The sequence below is a fragment of the Colletes gigas genome, unplaced genomic scaffold (assembly GCF_013123115.1).
Source record: "Colletes gigas isolate AHSC1104 unplaced genomic scaffold, ASM1312311v1 Colletes_gigas_Sc00035, whole genome shotgun sequence".
Lineage (NCBI taxonomy): Eukaryota > Metazoa > Arthropoda > Insecta > Hymenoptera > Colletidae > Colletes > Colletes gigas.
The window spans coordinates 1230451-1249571 of NW_025106664.1; the positions used below are offsets into that span (position 1 = coordinate 1230451).

Genomic DNA, 19121 nt, shown 5'->3' on the forward strand with positions numbered 1-19121 from the left:
CCGTAGACAGTAACAGTCCCTGATCCCCTCTGCGGCCGAAATACTCTTTCCCTTGGATCGTCTCGCCAGAGGACGGTAACTGACCCGTCGGACTAGTTAAACGGCCGATCACTTGCTTTCTACATTAAAACAGTGGTGACCGGAACAAGAAACGGGAGAATGGGTGAACGAAAAGCTGGTTGGTAACGAATTACTTGGCATATATGCAGATGCATATAAGGGAGTTGTCGATGCTTATATCTAATTTAAATGTACCAAGCAATTATTTTGTTAAAAAAGGGGGGGAAGGTATATCAAGGGAGACGCGACGCGATACGACACGATGTCGATCAGCAGTGATCGACGCAAGGAAAGAGATACGCGACACGAACCGAGAAACTGGTCAAAAGGGTCAGCTCCGTTGCCTCTTGGCAAGTCCAATCGAAGGGGAAGCGAATCGACGCACCCGACACAGAGGTTCCCCATTTCTCCCACGCATCCTGTTGGGAACCAGTTGGACACAACGTGGGATGACTAACAGAGAGAGGGAGCGTGTGTCGGGGCTACCGTAGACAGTAACAGTCCCTGATCCCCTCTGCGACCGAAATACTCTTTCCCTTGGATCGTCTCGCCAGAGGTCGGTAACTGCCCCGTCGGACTAGTTAAAAGGCCGATCACTTGCTTTCTACATTAAAAGCAGTGGTGACCGGAACAAGGAACGGCAGAACGAGTGAACGGGAAGCTAAGTTAATAATTGCTTGGTATCGCGGTCTTAAAAATAAATTTAACCTGGAAATAAAAGTACCTCGATGTACTTGCGTTGTCGTCCCACAATGTCCCACGATAATAGAGGCCTGTAAGTAATCTGAAACAAACTAAAAGAGGCTGCATTTGCGATTAGTTGAAGAGTTAAATATAATAAATTGGGAAACACGAAGCTGTGAAATAAAATAAATAAGTTAGCCCAGAGAAACCAGTGACGTAAAATAGACATGGACAAGAGCACAACATATACAATAAGCAACATTTAGGACAAGAATGAAATATGGGAACAAACACATTTACAAACAAGGAACCAGAAGTGAAATATGTAAGCAACCCCACGACGCGACGTTCCGATATGCCCGTCAGCCCAGAGGTGAATGAGTGAGCTCGTCACCGGCAATGTAACTCAGCCTCAAGCAGCAAAATTATAGGGGTAGGAAAGACCGACCTTGGCGAGTTCACCAATCCAGTAACAGTTAACCGTGTCTCTGATTGAAAATTAAATATACTACGCAAATATTCTATCCAACATTATTTTAACTATTGCCTGATGTTAATTAATAATTGTTGCAAACAATAGGAATGAAAATATGGATAAATTCCAGGAGACTGAAGGATTCTTTGAATTTCTAACGAGAACCAAGGTCAGACATGTAAATCACATATTCGTTTCTTCGACCAAAAAATGAATATTCCACGCGAAAGGGTATCAAAAACGATTATTTGTACAACCCACGCTATCGAGCATTATTTTAACTATTGCTTGATGTTAATTAATAATTATTGCAAACAATAGGGATGAAAATATGGACAAATTCGAGGAGACTGAAAATTTCTTTGAATTTCTGTCGAGAACCAAGATCATACATCACGTATTCATTTTTTATCTTCATTATCTTCGATCTTCTGCCCTTTATACGATACTTTCTTTTGTATAAGTTTTCACCTTGAAATGAATGACCCAATCTGACTGCCATACCGATTATTTTTTAAATAAATAAGGATTTTCGGTGTAGTTGTCAATGAGGTACATCCTCACGTATTTTAATAATCTTGAAATCTTTAAATAATCTTAATCTATTACTCCAATGAAATTAATCGATTGATGCCCAATTCTGAACCGTACAGCTTTCATTCCGTTAAAAAATAATAAAATTTCTGTAATTTCATTTTCTGTCTCACTTCCTCTTGTGTTAATTTCTAAATCTGTCGGTAACGTTGCGAGTGACGCGAAAATGGTAATGGGATCCCGGGACCCCAGAGAAACGGGCCGAAAGATACTGAAAGGTCTTTTTTCTTGTGGTATAACGATTACTATTGGCTACTGTTTGTCTCTGCTGGCCTCTGCTAGCATGTGTGGGCCTCTACTGACCACTCCTGATACTTCTGACAACGTATAACGATTACTACTGGCTACTGCTAGCATTTGCTTGCCTCCCGCTGTCCTCTGCTCGCCTGATGGTCTTTGCGTACATCTGCTGACCACTGCTGATATTTCTGACATGATATATATGTGATAACGACAATAAATGAGAGGCTTTTCTCTCTCGACTCCCACGAGACGATCCGAAATTACTTCGGGCAGCTTCGCAGAATAGAGAAAGAGGGCATGCGTCAGTTTGTCTTTGTCGACTCTCCGAAACTCTACGAGCTCACGTACGCGTGATCTGGCATATACATACATATATAGTTCGTTTGTGATGATGCACAGTGTTTCATTATTTGTTATTTTATTTTATTATATAGGGTAACGATAGAGGGTATAAAATTATAGAGACTAATGATAGGATTGTTACCATATAGGTAAGTAATAAACTTATTTATTTTCAATAATTTAAGAATAATAAAATTCCTTACCTTCAATTTACGAACTACTGCCTGTGGAAATAGATACATTTGAACTGCGGATGAAATTCAAATATCATTTGTTCTGTAAGACACGAATACTTAGGTCGAGTAACCTCAACACAGTTCATACTAGAAACAAGCAATTTTATTTCACTATTTTTCCGAAGAAACAATTCTTTCTTTCTTTATTTTGTCGTGTTTAATAACTTACTGTACCCTACTCCTGCAGCTACTATACGTTCTGCCACGTGCGACTTGCAACACATGGCTACCGCCATTTTTCTTTCTTCTGGTTTCTAGCCACTGTTACCAAATTGTCACATTTATCTTGAGCCAGGTAGTACAAGAAATAAAGCAAAAAAAGCATACTAGGTATTTATAGAAATATGAAGCATAGTGTATGGACTATAATGTCACGGTTCGATAACAATTTGAATATCTTTTTTATTTGAAATAAAAGAATTTGTTCTCGAAGATGCAAAGGTTGTTTCAGATTTTCCTTATAGAATAATTGGTTGAACACTTTTGTATAATTGACATTAGGGAAAGTTGCCCTAAGCGGCTAATTTATTTTATTTCGACTTTAGAAATAGTTCACGCGTATAGTGTTCAATTCCTTTTCGCGATTATTATGTCAAATAAGAAATAAAAGGTGAAGATAATTCTTTATGGTTGCTGGGTGAGTTCATTGAAAGATAAGTACTGGAAAAATTTGTTACTTAAATGCACACACTATTTATTTCGAATGCATAATCGTACGGTTAACATACCTGGTGTCGCGCCTTTCTGTTGATCAATCTTGCACCGGATATAAACGATGAATCGACTTTGTTTTATCGGATACTTGGAATTAGATTCAACTATATATAAATGTCGATATCTTTACGATGTACACACAATAAACATCCATTACTCTTGCTTCGCTTCCGTCCCTTACACGAATATAAATAATACCGACTTAAAAACTATTTTACGTTCTTTTATTGGCCTAGAGGTTACATCTACGAAACTGCTGTTAAAAACTCTGCGAGACGTCATTGCTAACTCCTCTCGCCAATACATTTCATTCATTTTCGTCGCTGACGTTCGAAGTTATGCTTCGCTAATGTTGTACAATTTCTGCATCCTAAATCCTTTTCGTCTCGAGTCGTTGATTGCTCGTCTTATCGAACACCTTTACCACCGTTGGATCTTTATTTCGGATATGAATTTCGTTTTAACCTATGTTACAATAAATAAAAACGTCGCTTCTCCTCGGTGTTATTACACAGATGAATTAATTTCTGGTGAAAAAGTGACGGTTTCCACTAAAGAACGCGTACATTCGAAATAAACGTTTCGACTAATCTCGTTTCTTACAATTGTTATACAAGAACGTTCCTTCGCGAGAGAAAATGCACGCAGCAGTAACAAGTCGGTGAAAAACAAGATGGTCGAACGTGATACGTATCTATTATCTTAATATTCTCTAACGTCGACATTTCTTTGCGAATCGCGTGGCAATTCGCGTTTTCAAGTGACAAAATCGGTAGCGTTTTTTTTTGTCTGGAGTTGAGGCCGGGCACCGCGTGTACCGTTTTACGAAGAAAGCGAACCGGATACACCGAGAGTGAGCGAGACAGAGTAACAGTCAACCACCAATGTAAAATAACAATTTTTTAGAGTACTACCAATAGACTGGCGATGTTCTCGCGATAAAAATGAAACCCGGAATTTGAAATCCATCTGTTGGTAATACTGGCGTAAAGTTGTGTCGAAAAAATATACAAATTTTAATTATCATTGGTGGATGAGGTTCGATGCGGTGCGCGATGGACATAACTCGAGTCGGGTGTAAAAAATTGTCACTCGAAGGTAGAGAAAATTGCTGTACGTCGCGTTTCAACGGAGCATCTTTGATATCTATGGTGAACAAATGCCACGAAGACTCCTATGGTTTGCAATCCCCGCTGTCTATATTACTTAATTGTCATCGAAAAGAAAATACTTCCGCTAACAACACATAAAAATATCTCCCGGTACCTCGTAGCTCTGTTACAAAGAGGTTTCGCATGATGTCGTCATGGATCACGCATGCAAAACAACGGTGGCGAATTGGCCGCTATCCTTACTCATTGCTAAAACGATCTTTTCAAGCTACGTCCGCGCGCGATGATACAAGAAACGCCATTAACAAAATCGGATGTCACCTGAGAACTATTACGCTTTCGATATCTATTCGAGGGATTTACGATCGTGATCGGAAACGCAAACGAGATCTTCCAAGCGGCAATTAGCGATAATTTATATTACTAAGGTAGTTGTGGGTTACGCGGATTTTCTGACCGTGAGTTAATCTCTTTCTCTCCCTTCTCAACGCCGACGACGACTCACCTACGACAGAGTCTTTCAGAGATAATTGTGTTATTCTTTCTGTGGACCTGCTCATGGCTGATGTGTTTCTTATGCATATTCTCTTAGGCGTGTACGAATATTTTAAAAGTACGGTTAGCGATTCTCGACCTCGTCTTCGGTCGACAGACTTAAAGCTCGATTCGATTTTCGAGTTCGGTGAGTTTCTCGGTTGTTCTCGGAAGATTGCATTAAAAATAATTGGAAAATGCCGATAAATTCGCCGTCGACAAGACGACTCTAATAATTTCGAACGATGCTTCCGTTATGCGTGATAACGTTGCCTGTACACGCCCGTCGATTTACAAAAATTCTCATCGCGATACGAAAGAAACGATATCTTCCGTCGAACGTAACACCTATTTTTGCACGTGTCTTTTTAACATTGCCAATCATCGTCCTTATTTTTCGTTCCACGAACGATTCTACGGAGTCATCCTTGGATTCAAAGGCAATCGACGATCATCGACGACAGTGGAATTGTCTTGAAACCTACGCGAGAACCGCCATTCATCGATTTCGACCGTCTTCTCCTTGCGTCCTCCTGTATCTAACGTTTGTAAACTAACGTAAGTTAAAGAAGCTCGAGCCTATGGAGAGGATGTCGACACCGATGACCACCACGGTCACTGTAGCCTCGGGGACCAATATTGCGCCGCCATGTCTGGTGCTGGTTGGCCGGGTACAGCGATTGGCACGCTGACTCCTGGTGATATCAGACCTGGAAGATCATTTGAAAATCATTCGATCAGCTGTTTCGACCAGTCATTTTGTTAAAATTATTTCGTCACGCGATACGTTAAGTGTTAGCGAGTTTTGTAAATACGGTTAATAGATTAGTTATGGCAATCTTAAAATGTGTTTCTCAAATATCTTTCTGGTAACCATGCAGAAAAGTAGTCTTTTCGATCGACTAGGATATAGAGAACGTGGAAAAAATTGAAAGATTGAACTGTAATTTGAAGTATAAAGATGGAAGCGAACTTTTTAACGAACGGCTATGATGCACACCACCGGCCATACGTTTCGTGAAACAGTTTACGAGTAATTTAAAATGGTCGAGTTAGGTGACTCATCCTGTATACCCATGTCTTTTACCACATCGATTGAACTGTTATGCGATGTTACCCTTTGGTAACTGTTGCAAATGGCTGACAGTGTAGGCAAATAAAAAGAAAAACACTCGACACGTCGAACGAAATTATTCTTTCCTACGAATATTCCATGTCTTGGAGTGCATAAATGTATTCTAATACTTTAATGATAACTATAAGAAGACAAATCGGTTATTGTAGCTGTGTGCGTGGCCAGCAGTGTACACAAATGAGACTACGGGGGGGTAGGTTTCCTCTCAAAACAGTTCAATCTTAGCCAGTTTGCGAAAGGTCTTTGTACGTCGCAAACAGAGAATGCCCGGAGCGATTTTCATGAGCGCACGTTGAATCTCTGATTTGCGTCAGAACATCGTTAAACGAGAAGAGAGAAAGGGCTCTGTAATCGCAGAAAGACCTTCGTAACGCGGAAGCGAGTATAATCCATTACCGGCAGCCTCGATAGAGCGTTATCCGTGGTAGTCCGTCCGCTAAAGTGCAAGCAGCGAGTGCAGTGAGTGCGGTAGACACTCACCGGTCGAGCTGGTGTTCTGATTGTACTGGTTCAGGCCCGCCGTGTGGTAAGGCTGAGTGGGACTGCATGTGGGCCGCGCTCCGTATCCAAGATGGAGGGGCTCGTAACTAGGTGGACGAGCAACCCCGCACGAGTAGCCATTGTCCCGTTGCTGGAGACAGGCGCCAGGACTAGGGCCAACCGTCATACCCACGGTCATGCCCATCGGACCCATCCCACCCCCAGTCGACAACGACGACATGCTGCTAGTCGTGTGCTGGTTCTGTTGGTTGCCACCCGACATCGTGAAGCTCGGCATTGACGTCATGGGACTGGAAAAGCAACGTTTCGGGTTCAGCATGAAGCGTGGCCTCAAGATTCATTCGTAGCAAAGCGAATCATTTATGTGTTATTATGTAATTTGCTGCGTGGAGCAAGCGAGTAAGTGTCATCAATAAGGCAATTCTAGCAGGTATAGGAATGGAGTATTAGCGAGAGAGGGAACTATCTCACAGCTAGAGTACCTACTTCTGTCATAAGTTCTTTCACGAGTATTGGAGTATTGTACAAAAATACCATTAAAAATTATGACGATTATAAACTGTGGTCGAAGTTGGTATATTAGCCATTAATTGGGTTTATATCAATAGTGGGAACTCGGTACAACATTGGAATCAGTGACACCTCCAGTGATCACATTTTCTGAATACTTACTGCTTCACTGTTCGCGCTTAATTAAACTATGTACTCATGTGTCGAAGTATCGAATGTATTTATACCGGACTAGATTATAATTTACGTGAGGATATCGATGATTTCTGTTATTAGTGATTGTTGTACCCGTGTATTTCCTTATTTGGAAGTGAATTCTCACCTGTACGAATCAGGCATGCTGGGTATTCCGGGATAAACGGCGGTGGGCGCGAAACCATGATGTATCCTAGGCGGCGAGGGCGGTGCTTGCGGGGGCGGTTGACCACCCAATATACCCGAGGCCGGCGGTGGCGTTGGATGACCGGTACCAACGAGGCTCACTCCGCCAGCGTGTTGCTGCTGCTGTTGCGACTGTTGCTGTTGCTGCTGCGGCTGCGGTTGTTGCTGGTGTTGCGGGTTGTCCCTCCGTTGCGTGCGCAATTTCTCTTCGCGCCGCCACTTCGCCCGCCGATTCGAAAACCAGACCTGAGTTAGTGAACGAGAAGACAGACGAAAATACAGGTCAATCGCTAGGCTACAAGTTCCGCCTATTTCGGTCACCAATCTGAACGACATATTTATTCAACGCGCGACGCTAAGTGAAAACGAAATGTCACATACCCTAGAAATTCATTAAAACAATCGGTTTTTATCGCTTACAAGAATTAGTCAAAATGAACACAACTAATATCTTTCATTAACAATGATAGAACCGTTGAAATTCACTGCTTAACAATTATTAAAGAGATTCGTAATAATTTACTTTTGCGTTCTAGCTTGAGAAATAAATAACATTAAGGAGCAAACAGTATTGACGGTCGAATAACCTTATAACATTCATTCGTTTTAGCAATAAAATGCTTGGAAACATAGATCAAGCACGGAATTAATAAAATTATATAATGTTATCCTGTAAAACTCGTAGTGCCAAGGGTCGATGCAAAAAGACTACGTGACTAATAATAAGTGGACGTAGAATAATGAACGATGATATACGTAAAACTAATAATCTAACAAATTGCGATTCACCCTTGTATTCTTGGAACATCGAACGAAGACTCTACATCCGAATTAATCGTACTAGCGTGTAACATTGGACGTAGAAAGTATATTCACCTGTATTCGTGCTTCCGGTAGGCCGATTTTACCGGCCAATCTTTCCCTGGCGAAAACATCCGGATAATGTGTCCTCTCAAATTCCTTCTCGAGAGCATCGATCTGCTCGTTACTGAAGCTCGTGCGATTTCTCTGGAGCTTCCTTTTCAAGCGAAGACGCGCCTGATCGTCGTCCGTGCCGCCAGACACACTTCCGGCGTTGCTGTTGTCGCCGCCGCTGTTCGTTTCATCCGAGTGTGCGCCACCCTCGAGCTCCGCCACTGTAAAAGTGAACGAACATTCGTACATATATTAAAAAATTCAAGTTAATTCTAGTTCCCAAGAAAAGGGATACTCCTCAAAGAAAAATAAAGAGTTCTAGTTCATCTTATTCCTAGTAATTACATTGTAGACGTTCCTCATTGTTACAACTCAATTTGTCTCTCAGTGTTACATCCATACGCAAATGAAAATATTCTTTTCATCGAGGGTGTGAAACAAATACTAGATTTCGATTGCATAATTTTATGGTCGTATTGTTTAGTGTCCAAATGGCACTAACTACGTTCAGGATCAAAAATAATCACAAGATCCCCGCGAGACTGTATTCCCGATCGATCGAAGCGGCTCGAGTTTTTACTGACTCTATCTTTCATATTTTTTTCCCCCCCCTCCCCCCACTGTGGGTCGTCGACAAAGACCTTCGTCAGTTTTCTTATATAAATATCTAGGTGCGTATACGGTAGCACGGATGCGTGTATGAGAGACCGAACAGAGAGTGGCAGGCAGGCGTTGCTGGGTGAACCTTATCGTTGGTTTCTGGATGAGCGCGTCCAGGCATCACTGGGTTTTGGCTCAACGACGAGAACTGCGGGGGTGGGTTGGGAACGGGAGGCGGTAGAAGGTGGCGGAATAGCTGTAGGAAGGAGCGAAGGGGGTTGCACGATAAGACGTCGAGCGTCCCAACGCCAGTCGTTGGTCTCCCTAGCGTGATACGCCTCTGTCTTCCAACGAAAGTGCCATCCTTCTGTTTTCCTTCCTCTCTTCCGTTTCCCATCTATTCTTCTTCTCAGTTTTTTTCTTATCCGTACCCTGTATCGTTCTGCTTCTCGGTTTAATTCAACCCTTCGCCATCTTCGCGATCCTTGCCCTGCGGTAGTCGCTACTTATCCGCTATTGGATTAAAACTTTTTGAGAGTAGAAATCTTCAATTCGTTTCTTTAACAGTTAAAACGCAATCGAAACATTTTAAAATGCGTTTTTCCACCAAAAATCGCAACTTTCCATAGGCAACTGATTAGAATCCCGATTCATCATCGGTTCAGCGAGATAATATTGTACTTCGCCGTTAGCGATTAAAGTTTGCTACCAGGGAACGAAGAGAATCGCTAGTTTTCATAATGATACCGCCGAGGAAGTGAGAGAACTCCAGAGATAATCCCTAACTCCCTTTCATGGACGCGGTTAAGGTTCATCGTGGAAGCTGGCAGGGAGCCACGTTTGTAGCGCTAAATTTCTAACGGAATCGGAGGGCTGCTACACCAAGTTTCCAGTACAGGATGTACAATACAGAACAATGTGGAACTTCCTCTTCCTCCGACTTCTTTCACAGTTCTTCCTCTTCTGGTTGCTTGGAGTTTCTGTCTCCGTTCGGTACCTTCTTGTCCTTGTTTTTCCCCAATTTCCCACGTTTCTACAGGCTTTACTTATGCACTTTTTTGTTACGAACTCCTCGCTTAATGTCCTCTTTCTAATTAATTCCCAATATTTTCCCCGTTAAAACTTTTACGATGGAAAGCTTACGTTGTTACAACGTAAAACGAAGCGAAGCCATTATTTCATTAATTGCTTTTGAAAGAAATTTCTATCGAGCACTTCAGCGAGTACGTGTATTATATGTACGATTGGACGCTTACGGAGCTGTCGAACCGTCGCTGGAAATCCACGAATGTCCGTAATTTCGAAGCAACGAATGCAAAAGAAGGTACAAGAATAATGAGGATCGTAAAACGCGAGCTTGCTGCGGCGCTCGTTCGCGAAACCGTTAAAATACGACGACAACCGGGAGGAAAACGGTGTTTAAAGGATCACGCAGCCGGGCCAGCGAGAAAATAAAGGTGGCGGAGTCGTTGCCGAGTAATGGTCCTGGTTGCACGAGTTGTAAACAGCATTATTACCGTCGATAATGGCCGTTGGTGCATTTAGTTAAGCGTCAAAGCTCGCGATTCCGGAATTTTTCGTGCCACGCTTGCTACAACTTTGGCCATCGACGCCATTGTGGTACCTTAAGTTTCTGATTAGGTCTTCGATATCTATAAGATAAATTTCTTGACAGTTGTGTTGTCCTAAAGTAGACGAGCATACGTATCATTCGAATCTTGACTTCGGTCTTGACTTAAAATTGTGCTTTTCCTGGTTTCCAGTTAAGGTTCTGTATTGGAATACATCATCATATATTTTTTAAGGAAGTTTACTGTGACATGGTTGTATAGCAAAATGGACAAAATATTAACCATTTGCACTCGTTCCCTCTGAAGGCGCATCCAGCAAAGAATTTGGATGTACCCTCTAAGGAAGCACAACGATATTATTGTTTTAAAGTGATTATATAGGGCAAAATACATGAGCAAAGAATATCAAAAAAATATATATTTGTTTGGAGTATTTATTAATAACTAAAGGAACATTATATGCCAGCCTCCCCCGAATAAGTTAAGAAACATCATGCGCGTTCGTTGCATCGCCAAACCGTAGAGGTCCTCGAGGAAATGAAAATGGCCAGCCCCGTCGACGATCACGGAAAAAGAGTAATAAAGGGAAACAACGAGAGGTCAAAGAGAAACACGACAAAAGAAACTCTTAAACTTTCTATACGTGTACGCGTGCCTTTCTAGTTTCTCGAGAGACACTCGAGCAAGGAGAGGAGGTTCTCGGTATGGTCGGCCATTCCTGGCGTTCTGTACCGGCTACTTAACTTCCGACGCGAAACAATGCTACACTTTAACCTCGTGCGTGCAACAATAACGTTGCACCAGTGGTGAATTTAAACGGTCGCGCGTGCTCACCGCTGGCTGACCGATTGTTACCGACCAAAAGTGCGATCGCGTTTCGCTCCCGCGGCCCTCTCGTTTCCTATAGCGTTTGTTCTCCTTCTTTGTTGATAAGTGCACGGGGCAAAGTGGCGAACGTTTCTTCTATCGAAACGTTTTTAATACGCTCGACTTCCCTCTCATTTTCATTCCCTTTGTTCGATAATCGTCATCGGTCGCATGGTAAGCGATACGAAACCAGTCTTTGTTGGCTCAATTGGTACGCCTGCCTTGGCGTGTGCTGTCGATAGAGATTCCCTAGGTTTAGGTTTACTACGCGTCGAGCTGATGATACTATCAAAAATTGATTATAGCATTAACGTTTTTGATTTTGGATAAAAGGTCTTAATTTTCCCCCAAATGCACTGATAAATGAAAGAAAATTATCGTGAAGAGTACCCAAAAGTTATAGGGAGAAACGAATAAATATACTTATACAGAATGCTCTGTAAACGCTGACAAATCTTCATAACAACTAGGTTCTTATGAAAGTAATAGAATTTTTAATTTTTAAGATGAAGATTGATAATGGCGAACACTCAAACTGTACAGTAGTGCCTCCATTATCCCAATGATTAAAGATTGAACTTCTAGGCGAAACTCCATTGTCCAGACTGTGGACCAGCGTAGTTTCAGTTATCCGAACGCGTATTTTGTGTTCCTTATTTTGCTTTTTGAACACAAAGAATATTATTTGAGATTTAGTAAATGTAATTGAATTTAAAAATTACAATACGTAAGTAGGTATATGAATTTTTATAATTCCGACAATTTTGCAATAGGATACGAGCTTCTATCATCTATTTAAATTACGGATGTTTTAATCACAAATTATTAATAATGGTGAATACTCTATACAGTAGTATCTCTATTATCCGAACAACCAAAGGTCGAACTTCCAGATGAGACTCCATTACCCAAACTGAGGACCAGCGTAGTTTCAGTTATCCGAACGCGTACTTTGTGTTCTGTATTTCAGTATTAAATACAATAACCAATAAGAAAATTACTAAACGATACAATTAACGCGTGTTTAACATTACAAATCAGTTTTGTTCGAGTCTGGCCGTGTTTGGACCCCCGTTTACCGAGCATCGAAATCTCTGGTATCCGAACTAATAAGGAAAGGTGGTCGCTGGTGGACCGTTCGAACAGCGCTTCGGGGTAAAAAAAAAACAGGGAAAACAGCGGGAAAAATTGCATCGTCGAGGGGACCAAAACTCCCGTTCTCGGAGAGGGGCGGGCGCAGGGGTGTCGCACGAGCGGGGCCAGATGCACCGAGCGCCGCGTCGAATGCCAGAATAGCCCGGCGATGATACAGATGTTAGCAGGATTACTCACGGTGTTCATCGGAGCGAATAGGAAGTCATCGGCGGGGACCAAGAGCAGTCGGTCCTCTTTGCAAAAACGAGCATATTATTAAGGGTCGGCTAATATCGCGTAATGTCGACCACACCGCCGCGGCCTGTCCCCCCCCCATCTCTACCCCCCTTCGTCGCCCCCCTTTCTCGCGCATTTTTATTATCCTTTCTGGCGCGTTGAGACGCGCGCGCGTTTCCCCCTCCTCGCGTGGCTCGTTCCTTGCTGCGTAAACGGTGCGACGCCATAGGTGAATATCGGAGAAGGGAGGTTCTGCACACCGGTATGGGGCAACGAAAAAGATCGCGTACATTGGGCCACTAGCACCCCACCACTCCCCGACACGGGGCGATTATCATTTTGAAATCGACTAGAAAAGCCAGTCGGTGACAATGGCCGGCCATGATGCGTTAGTAACGGCCATTTACAGAACGAACCCCGGGGGAAAGAATGGACGACGTGTCGGAGAACGGGGGGCGGAGGGAACCGGGGGGCTCACATCGTGGAACAGGAGGGGGAGGGGGGGGGGCTTAGACGACAGAGGGTGAGAGGATTAGAGGAACGACACGGTTAAGCGATGGATTCGCGTGCACGTATTGCGCCCGGAAGGCTTGAGAATGTGTATCTCCGTCATTGGACGGAGATGCGTGTTTATTAATCAATGGTGTAGGGTCAATGGGTTAGCTTAACCGGGACTAAATTTATGAGACTCGAGACGTCCATAAGAAGGAGGAAGGGACGAAGCACGGTTGTATATAGACCACAGGTTTTAATTCTCAAAAAAGTACGGAAATTATTATATTGGGTGTCCCCGTAGCATGTGGGATTACACTCTACACACGAAAACAATAAAAAAAGCTCATAGAAGCATCCTATTCGGTCCCATTCGAACTATGACGAGTTGCATGTTGGTATACAAACTGTTTATTAACAACGTTCGAATGCTACTGATGCATAAAATTACTCAAGAAACTACCTCACCCTAATATAACTAGACTCTAACACACATTTATTTACTGCAGTCACTTGAGAAAAATTCAACCTTGAGAAAGAGGAACGACCACGCATCATACAACGTTAGAACATCACACGAGTCCACCGTTCAGACACTCGTATATCGCCGAATGTGAGAGAAGAATTTTTACAGCCGCGCAACACTGTGTAAAGCTGAACGGTGGCGTTTCGATATCGAGTGGTTCGTAACGACCGATACAAGTTGCGAAGGATCATCCTTCCTGCAATATGTTATAGCGGCGCAAGGCGAGAGGGGTTGGCTGCTGCGCAATCACTATCGTCCCGTGAGGATCGGATAGGAATCCAACGTATAATCTGCTTCGGTCTAATGCCTAATCCCACGGACAAATTTATTGGATTCCCTATCCTTAATGCTAAATGTGTGTATGGAACTTTCGAGCAGAGAACTCTCGATGAAAACGTATCTTTGGATTGCAACGCGACGTTCAGTGCATCAAAAGTCATAGAAATCTTTGGTCGAACAGTGTCTCAGGATTATAAATCCGACACCTTTTGGAGACGTGCTTTTAGGTGACCCTAAGATCTCAATAAAAAGGTAAGGTAATAAAAAATAGATTAGAGCACTGTATGCACCCCTAGATACCATGCAACTTTTGTTTGAAACATTTTTTCGTACAACGAATGTCTTACGAGTTATTTGAGGTCGTCATCTTAGGAGACTCGCCCTGTATATAATTTTACTTGGCAATCTTCTTGTGTTCCTCAAATCAATTTATAGTACCTATCTTCGTTCGATAATTAAAATCAATCAAGTAAATAATATAAATGAGTATTTTAAATGAACGACTATCGACGAGCCAAGTTTAAATTGACGAAGCTAATCCCAGTGCTAACGAAACGTTCAAACACCTTTCTAATGCAGTTTACATCCAAAAGTTTAAGCCAAGGTATATCTACACAAGTTGGACTTACAAGTCATACTATCAGAGATTAATAATTTTCTCTCAGACTATTAATTTGATAGTAATGATGGGTTTAGAAACAAATCAAGGCTGCTTTAATTAATTCTGGCGAAGGAATGAAAGTAGAGGAGCATAATATGGAGCTCGATCAACAAGAAGCTTTCGATAACAATTGTTTATTTCGAGAACAGAATTGTCGAGAAATACGTGATTAGGGGAGGCAGCTCGTACGCAGTGTAAAATATCCACATACACTACATGTTTTCATGATAAATGCTTTTCGGACGATGAAATATGATGGACCATGAGCGAGCGTCAGAACAGCTAATGTTAAATGGTTGGAAAGAAACGTGGTGCCAACCATTCTGGATATTGAGTGCTTACGGAACGAACGCGGTATCAATGTTTGTAATAGTTGATATGAATACAAATAGTGCTTGGATCACATATGGAGTATGTACACGCGTATAATCGAGTCATGTTCAAATCGTGGTACACGTGTATTACAAAAGTTTTTAATTTTTAGGCGAACAAAATCATATCGTAGATATGTTATATAGATTTTCACGATTTACAACCATTAGAAGATTAATTTTTTTTAAATACTTCACTATATTTAACGAACAATATGAACATAATAAATCATTTTTCAAATTCCTTCTGATTTTTAGTGGAACCACTTTTTTCAAAGCTTGTAAATATTTGTACGTTTGTATAACACTATTTTACTATCTATTAACACGATATCATAATTCAATTCGTCTATTTGAATTTCACTTGTATCGTTGATATGGCTAAAAGGACCGATTTGTATATCGTCGGGACCACGCGTGAATAAGATTGGTGAGCCCTCGAGAGATTCGATCGGGTCACGGGTCGTCGCGCAAAATTAAATCGGCTGGCGACGCGTAGATCGTATCGACGAAAGTAACAACGGGGCTGGGAAGCCAAGGAGCGAGCGAGAAACGCCGAAAAACCCGTCGACGGTTCAACGATTCGCCAGAAGGGTTGAAGATCGAGTAAGCAGGAAGAGCAATTACAAGGGCGGAAGTGTCGCGAGCAAACCTAACGAGCTAACGGCAATTAACACACCGCGCTGGCGTCAGGAGAGGGCACAGAAAGAGGAGTACGGACAAGTGGAAGGAGTTCGGCAATCGATCAACAGTGAGAACCGACGAGGAGGCGGAAACTAGCTGAAGAGCGCGAAAAGGAACGAGGAACAGAGGCGAGTTGACGGTTAGGAAAATATTGGAAACTCCATTACGAGTGGTGCAACCAGCCGTGTACCAGAATACGTAAGCAGCTCTTTCATAAGGAGCAAACGGAGGGAGAAATAAAGTCGCCGGGAGGAAAAGAAACCAAGAGGCCACGGTAGGTTATTACGCGATTCATGCGAAACCTTTCATTTTTCGTTGACCTCGCTCGAACATTCGACTCGCGTTTCTTCCGTCCGCTGGTCTTCGATCGCCATTATTCTCTCGTTACGCGATTTAATATCGATCTTCGTCGTCAGCGCTTTCCTGGCCGCCCAAAAATGTTTCAACCCTTTGTGCGAGGGCTCTCCTGGACTTATTCTTTATCATTCTCTACGATTCACTGTTTTCACCATCGGTAGCAATTTTCATTCTTTCATCGAATTATTCTTCGCAATTTTATACAGAAGATACAAGATGTCTCTCTCCTATATTTATGCCACCGATTTATACTTCTATTCATTTTTTTCAAATTCACTCTGTTAAACAAACAACGAAACAAACCTGTTAGCCATATTATTTGCAATTCTTATTGTTTTCTTTTTCTATACTGTATTATACGTAGGGTCAGCTGCCCTAATTTGGGACAGTTCAATATTAAAGCAACACTATACTCAAATGGGGTTACGAGTTCCAATAATCAGGTAAATTCACTGATACTCAGTAAAACGATATAAATGGTAAACAAGATTACACAGGGCTCGTTTCACAGCGAACCCTAAACCAATGCTTTTACTCGTTTCTCGTGTTCAAAATGTCTTCCAAGGTTCGCAAATCGTCCAGGATACAGTTAAAAAGTAACGATCCGGTGTTCCTTGTTAATTCGAGAGTTAGTATTCCAGGGTAAACCTTCGGCAGGTACTAAATGCCGTGAAATCAGCCGATGATAACGTAGATCTGAACGGTGCAGAACTCGCACGATTACTTCCGGCCTCTTGAGTCGCGATGTACTTTTACAAGTTTCGCCTTGAGGCACCCATCCGCTCCTTCGTACCGCCCTTTCCAGCAACCCCTTTTCTCCACCCTTCACGACGACGACCTCTGCTTCCTTCTCCCGTTATCGTCGCCGCCGTTTCCTCTTCCACCCACCTATCAGCCTTCTCCTACGGGCTCCTTCGTACCTCCTCCTCCTCTTATTTCACAAGTTACGCCACGTCGAGGTGCGGTTAAGCTTCGTTTACGCAGGCGGAGTTTCTCCTATCCTCGATTTCCTCGGAGCTTTTGTCGCAATCTCGGGCTACCTCCCGCGCTTCTGGTTTTCGCTAGTTCGCAGACTGGTTTGATTATAGTTTGCGCCGCTGGTGCAACAGTCGGAACAATCGCTGGTTAAAGAGAAATTAACTCCCGGAATCGTTCGCCGGGAAATACGACGCCGCGGTTAAGAATTGCGGTCGGTGGTATTAGCGGGAAACCCGGTATCACGATGCTTTTACTGCAAAACTGTCCGAGTATTCGGAAAGAAACTTGTACACGTGATAACTCGATATCCGTCGATCCGGTTTAACGCGAAATTATCGCTCGTGGTAAATCGACTACCCATTTTTCTTACAAAAAGTTATATTGTTCATACACGACTTGCAAAAGCTCAAGATCGATCGATTGATACTCTTCCTCAATTTTCAAAATAATGTTCATTAAGGCTCTATAGAAAATGTCAACCTTTTGATGTCTCCGCAAAACTTGGACTACATTGTTAATACACGACTTGATTAACGTCTGTGTTATAATAATGAGTAATAACGAAAGACCTGGAAGATCAAGATCAATCGATTCTAATACCTTTCTTCAATTTTTAAAATAACTTTCATTAAGGTTCTATAGAGAATGTCACCCTTTTGATGCCTCTGAAAAATTTGGGCTACTTCAACGACAGTATATGGGATTTGGTGGCTAGGTACATTGTTAATACACGACTTGATTAATCTCTGTGTGTTATAATAATGAGTAATAACGAAACACCTGGAAGATCAAGATCAATCGATTCTAATACCTTTCTTCAATTTTTAAAATAACTTTCATTAAGGTTCTATAGAGAATGTCACCCTTTTGATGCTTCTGAAAAATTTGGGCTACTTCAACGACAGTATATGGGATTTGGTGGCTAGGTACATTGTTAATACACGACTTGATTAATCTCTGTGTGTTATAATAATGAGTAATAACGAAACACCTGGAAGATCAAGATCGATCGATTCTAATACTTTTCTTCAATTTTCCAAATAATTTTCATTAAGGTACTATAAAAAATGTCACACTTTTGATGCCTCTACAAAACTTAGGCTACTTCAGCGACTGTATATGGGATTTGGTGGCTAGGTACATTGTTAATACACGACTTGATTAACCTCTGTGTTATAATAATGAATAATAACGAAACACCTGAAAGATCAAGATCGATCGATTCTAATACCATTCTTCAATATTCAAAATAATGTTCATTAAGGCTTTATAGAAAATGTCACCCTTCTAGTGCCTCTGCAAAACTTCGGCTACTTCGACGACTGTATATGGGATTTGGTGGCTAGGTAGATTGTTAATACACTATTTGATTAACATCTGTGTTATAATAACGAGTAATAACCAAACACCTGAAAGACCAAGATCGATCGACTCTAATACCTTTCTTCAATGTTCAAAGTAACTTTGATTAAGATTCTATAGAAAATGTCACTCTTTTGATGCCTCTGCAAAACTTGGGCTACTTCGACGACTGTATATGGGATTTGGTGGCTAGGTAGATCGTTAATACACGACTTGATTAACTTCTGTGTTATAATAATGAGTAATAACGAAACACCTGAAAGATTCAGATCAATCGATCGATACCTTTCTTCAATTTTCAAAGTAACTTTCATTAAGATTCGTATAGAATGTTAACCTTCTGGTGCCTCTGCAAAATTATTTTCTTTACAAAGATTAATTATACAAAATCTGACATCAAATTGAAAGGAATTAAATGATTAATTATCAGAATACGGTACTTTCGATCTAATTGACTGAAGTCTTGTATGAAGTAACGATGCAATTCGTTTTGGTTGCAATGACCAGGTATATGTTGGTCACTTGTAATGGACTAATGATCGGACACTACGAAATTGATAGTTGTA

The 19121-nt window shown here is 41.8% G+C and overlaps 1 protein-coding gene across 1 annotated transcript in view; it reads right to left on the bottom strand.

Moving 5' to 3' along the window:
• Positions 1 to 5586: 5586 nt before the first annotated feature.
• LOC122402345 (paired box protein Pax-6-like) overlaps positions 5587 to 19121 on the bottom strand; it is a 71451-nt gene continuing 57916 nt past the window's right edge. Inside the window, exons 6-9 of the mRNA XM_043405050.1 lie at positions 8398 to 8657; positions 7463 to 7767; positions 6610 to 6920; positions 5587 to 5704 (exon numbers count right to left, since the gene is read on the bottom strand). Coding sequence (XP_043260985.1) covers positions 5610 to 5704; positions 6610 to 6920; positions 7463 to 7767; positions 8398 to 8657 — 971 coding nt within the window. The 3' untranslated portion in view covers positions 5587 to 5609. The remainder of the gene's footprint in view (positions 5705 to 6609; positions 6921 to 7462; positions 7768 to 8397; positions 8658 to 19121) is intronic.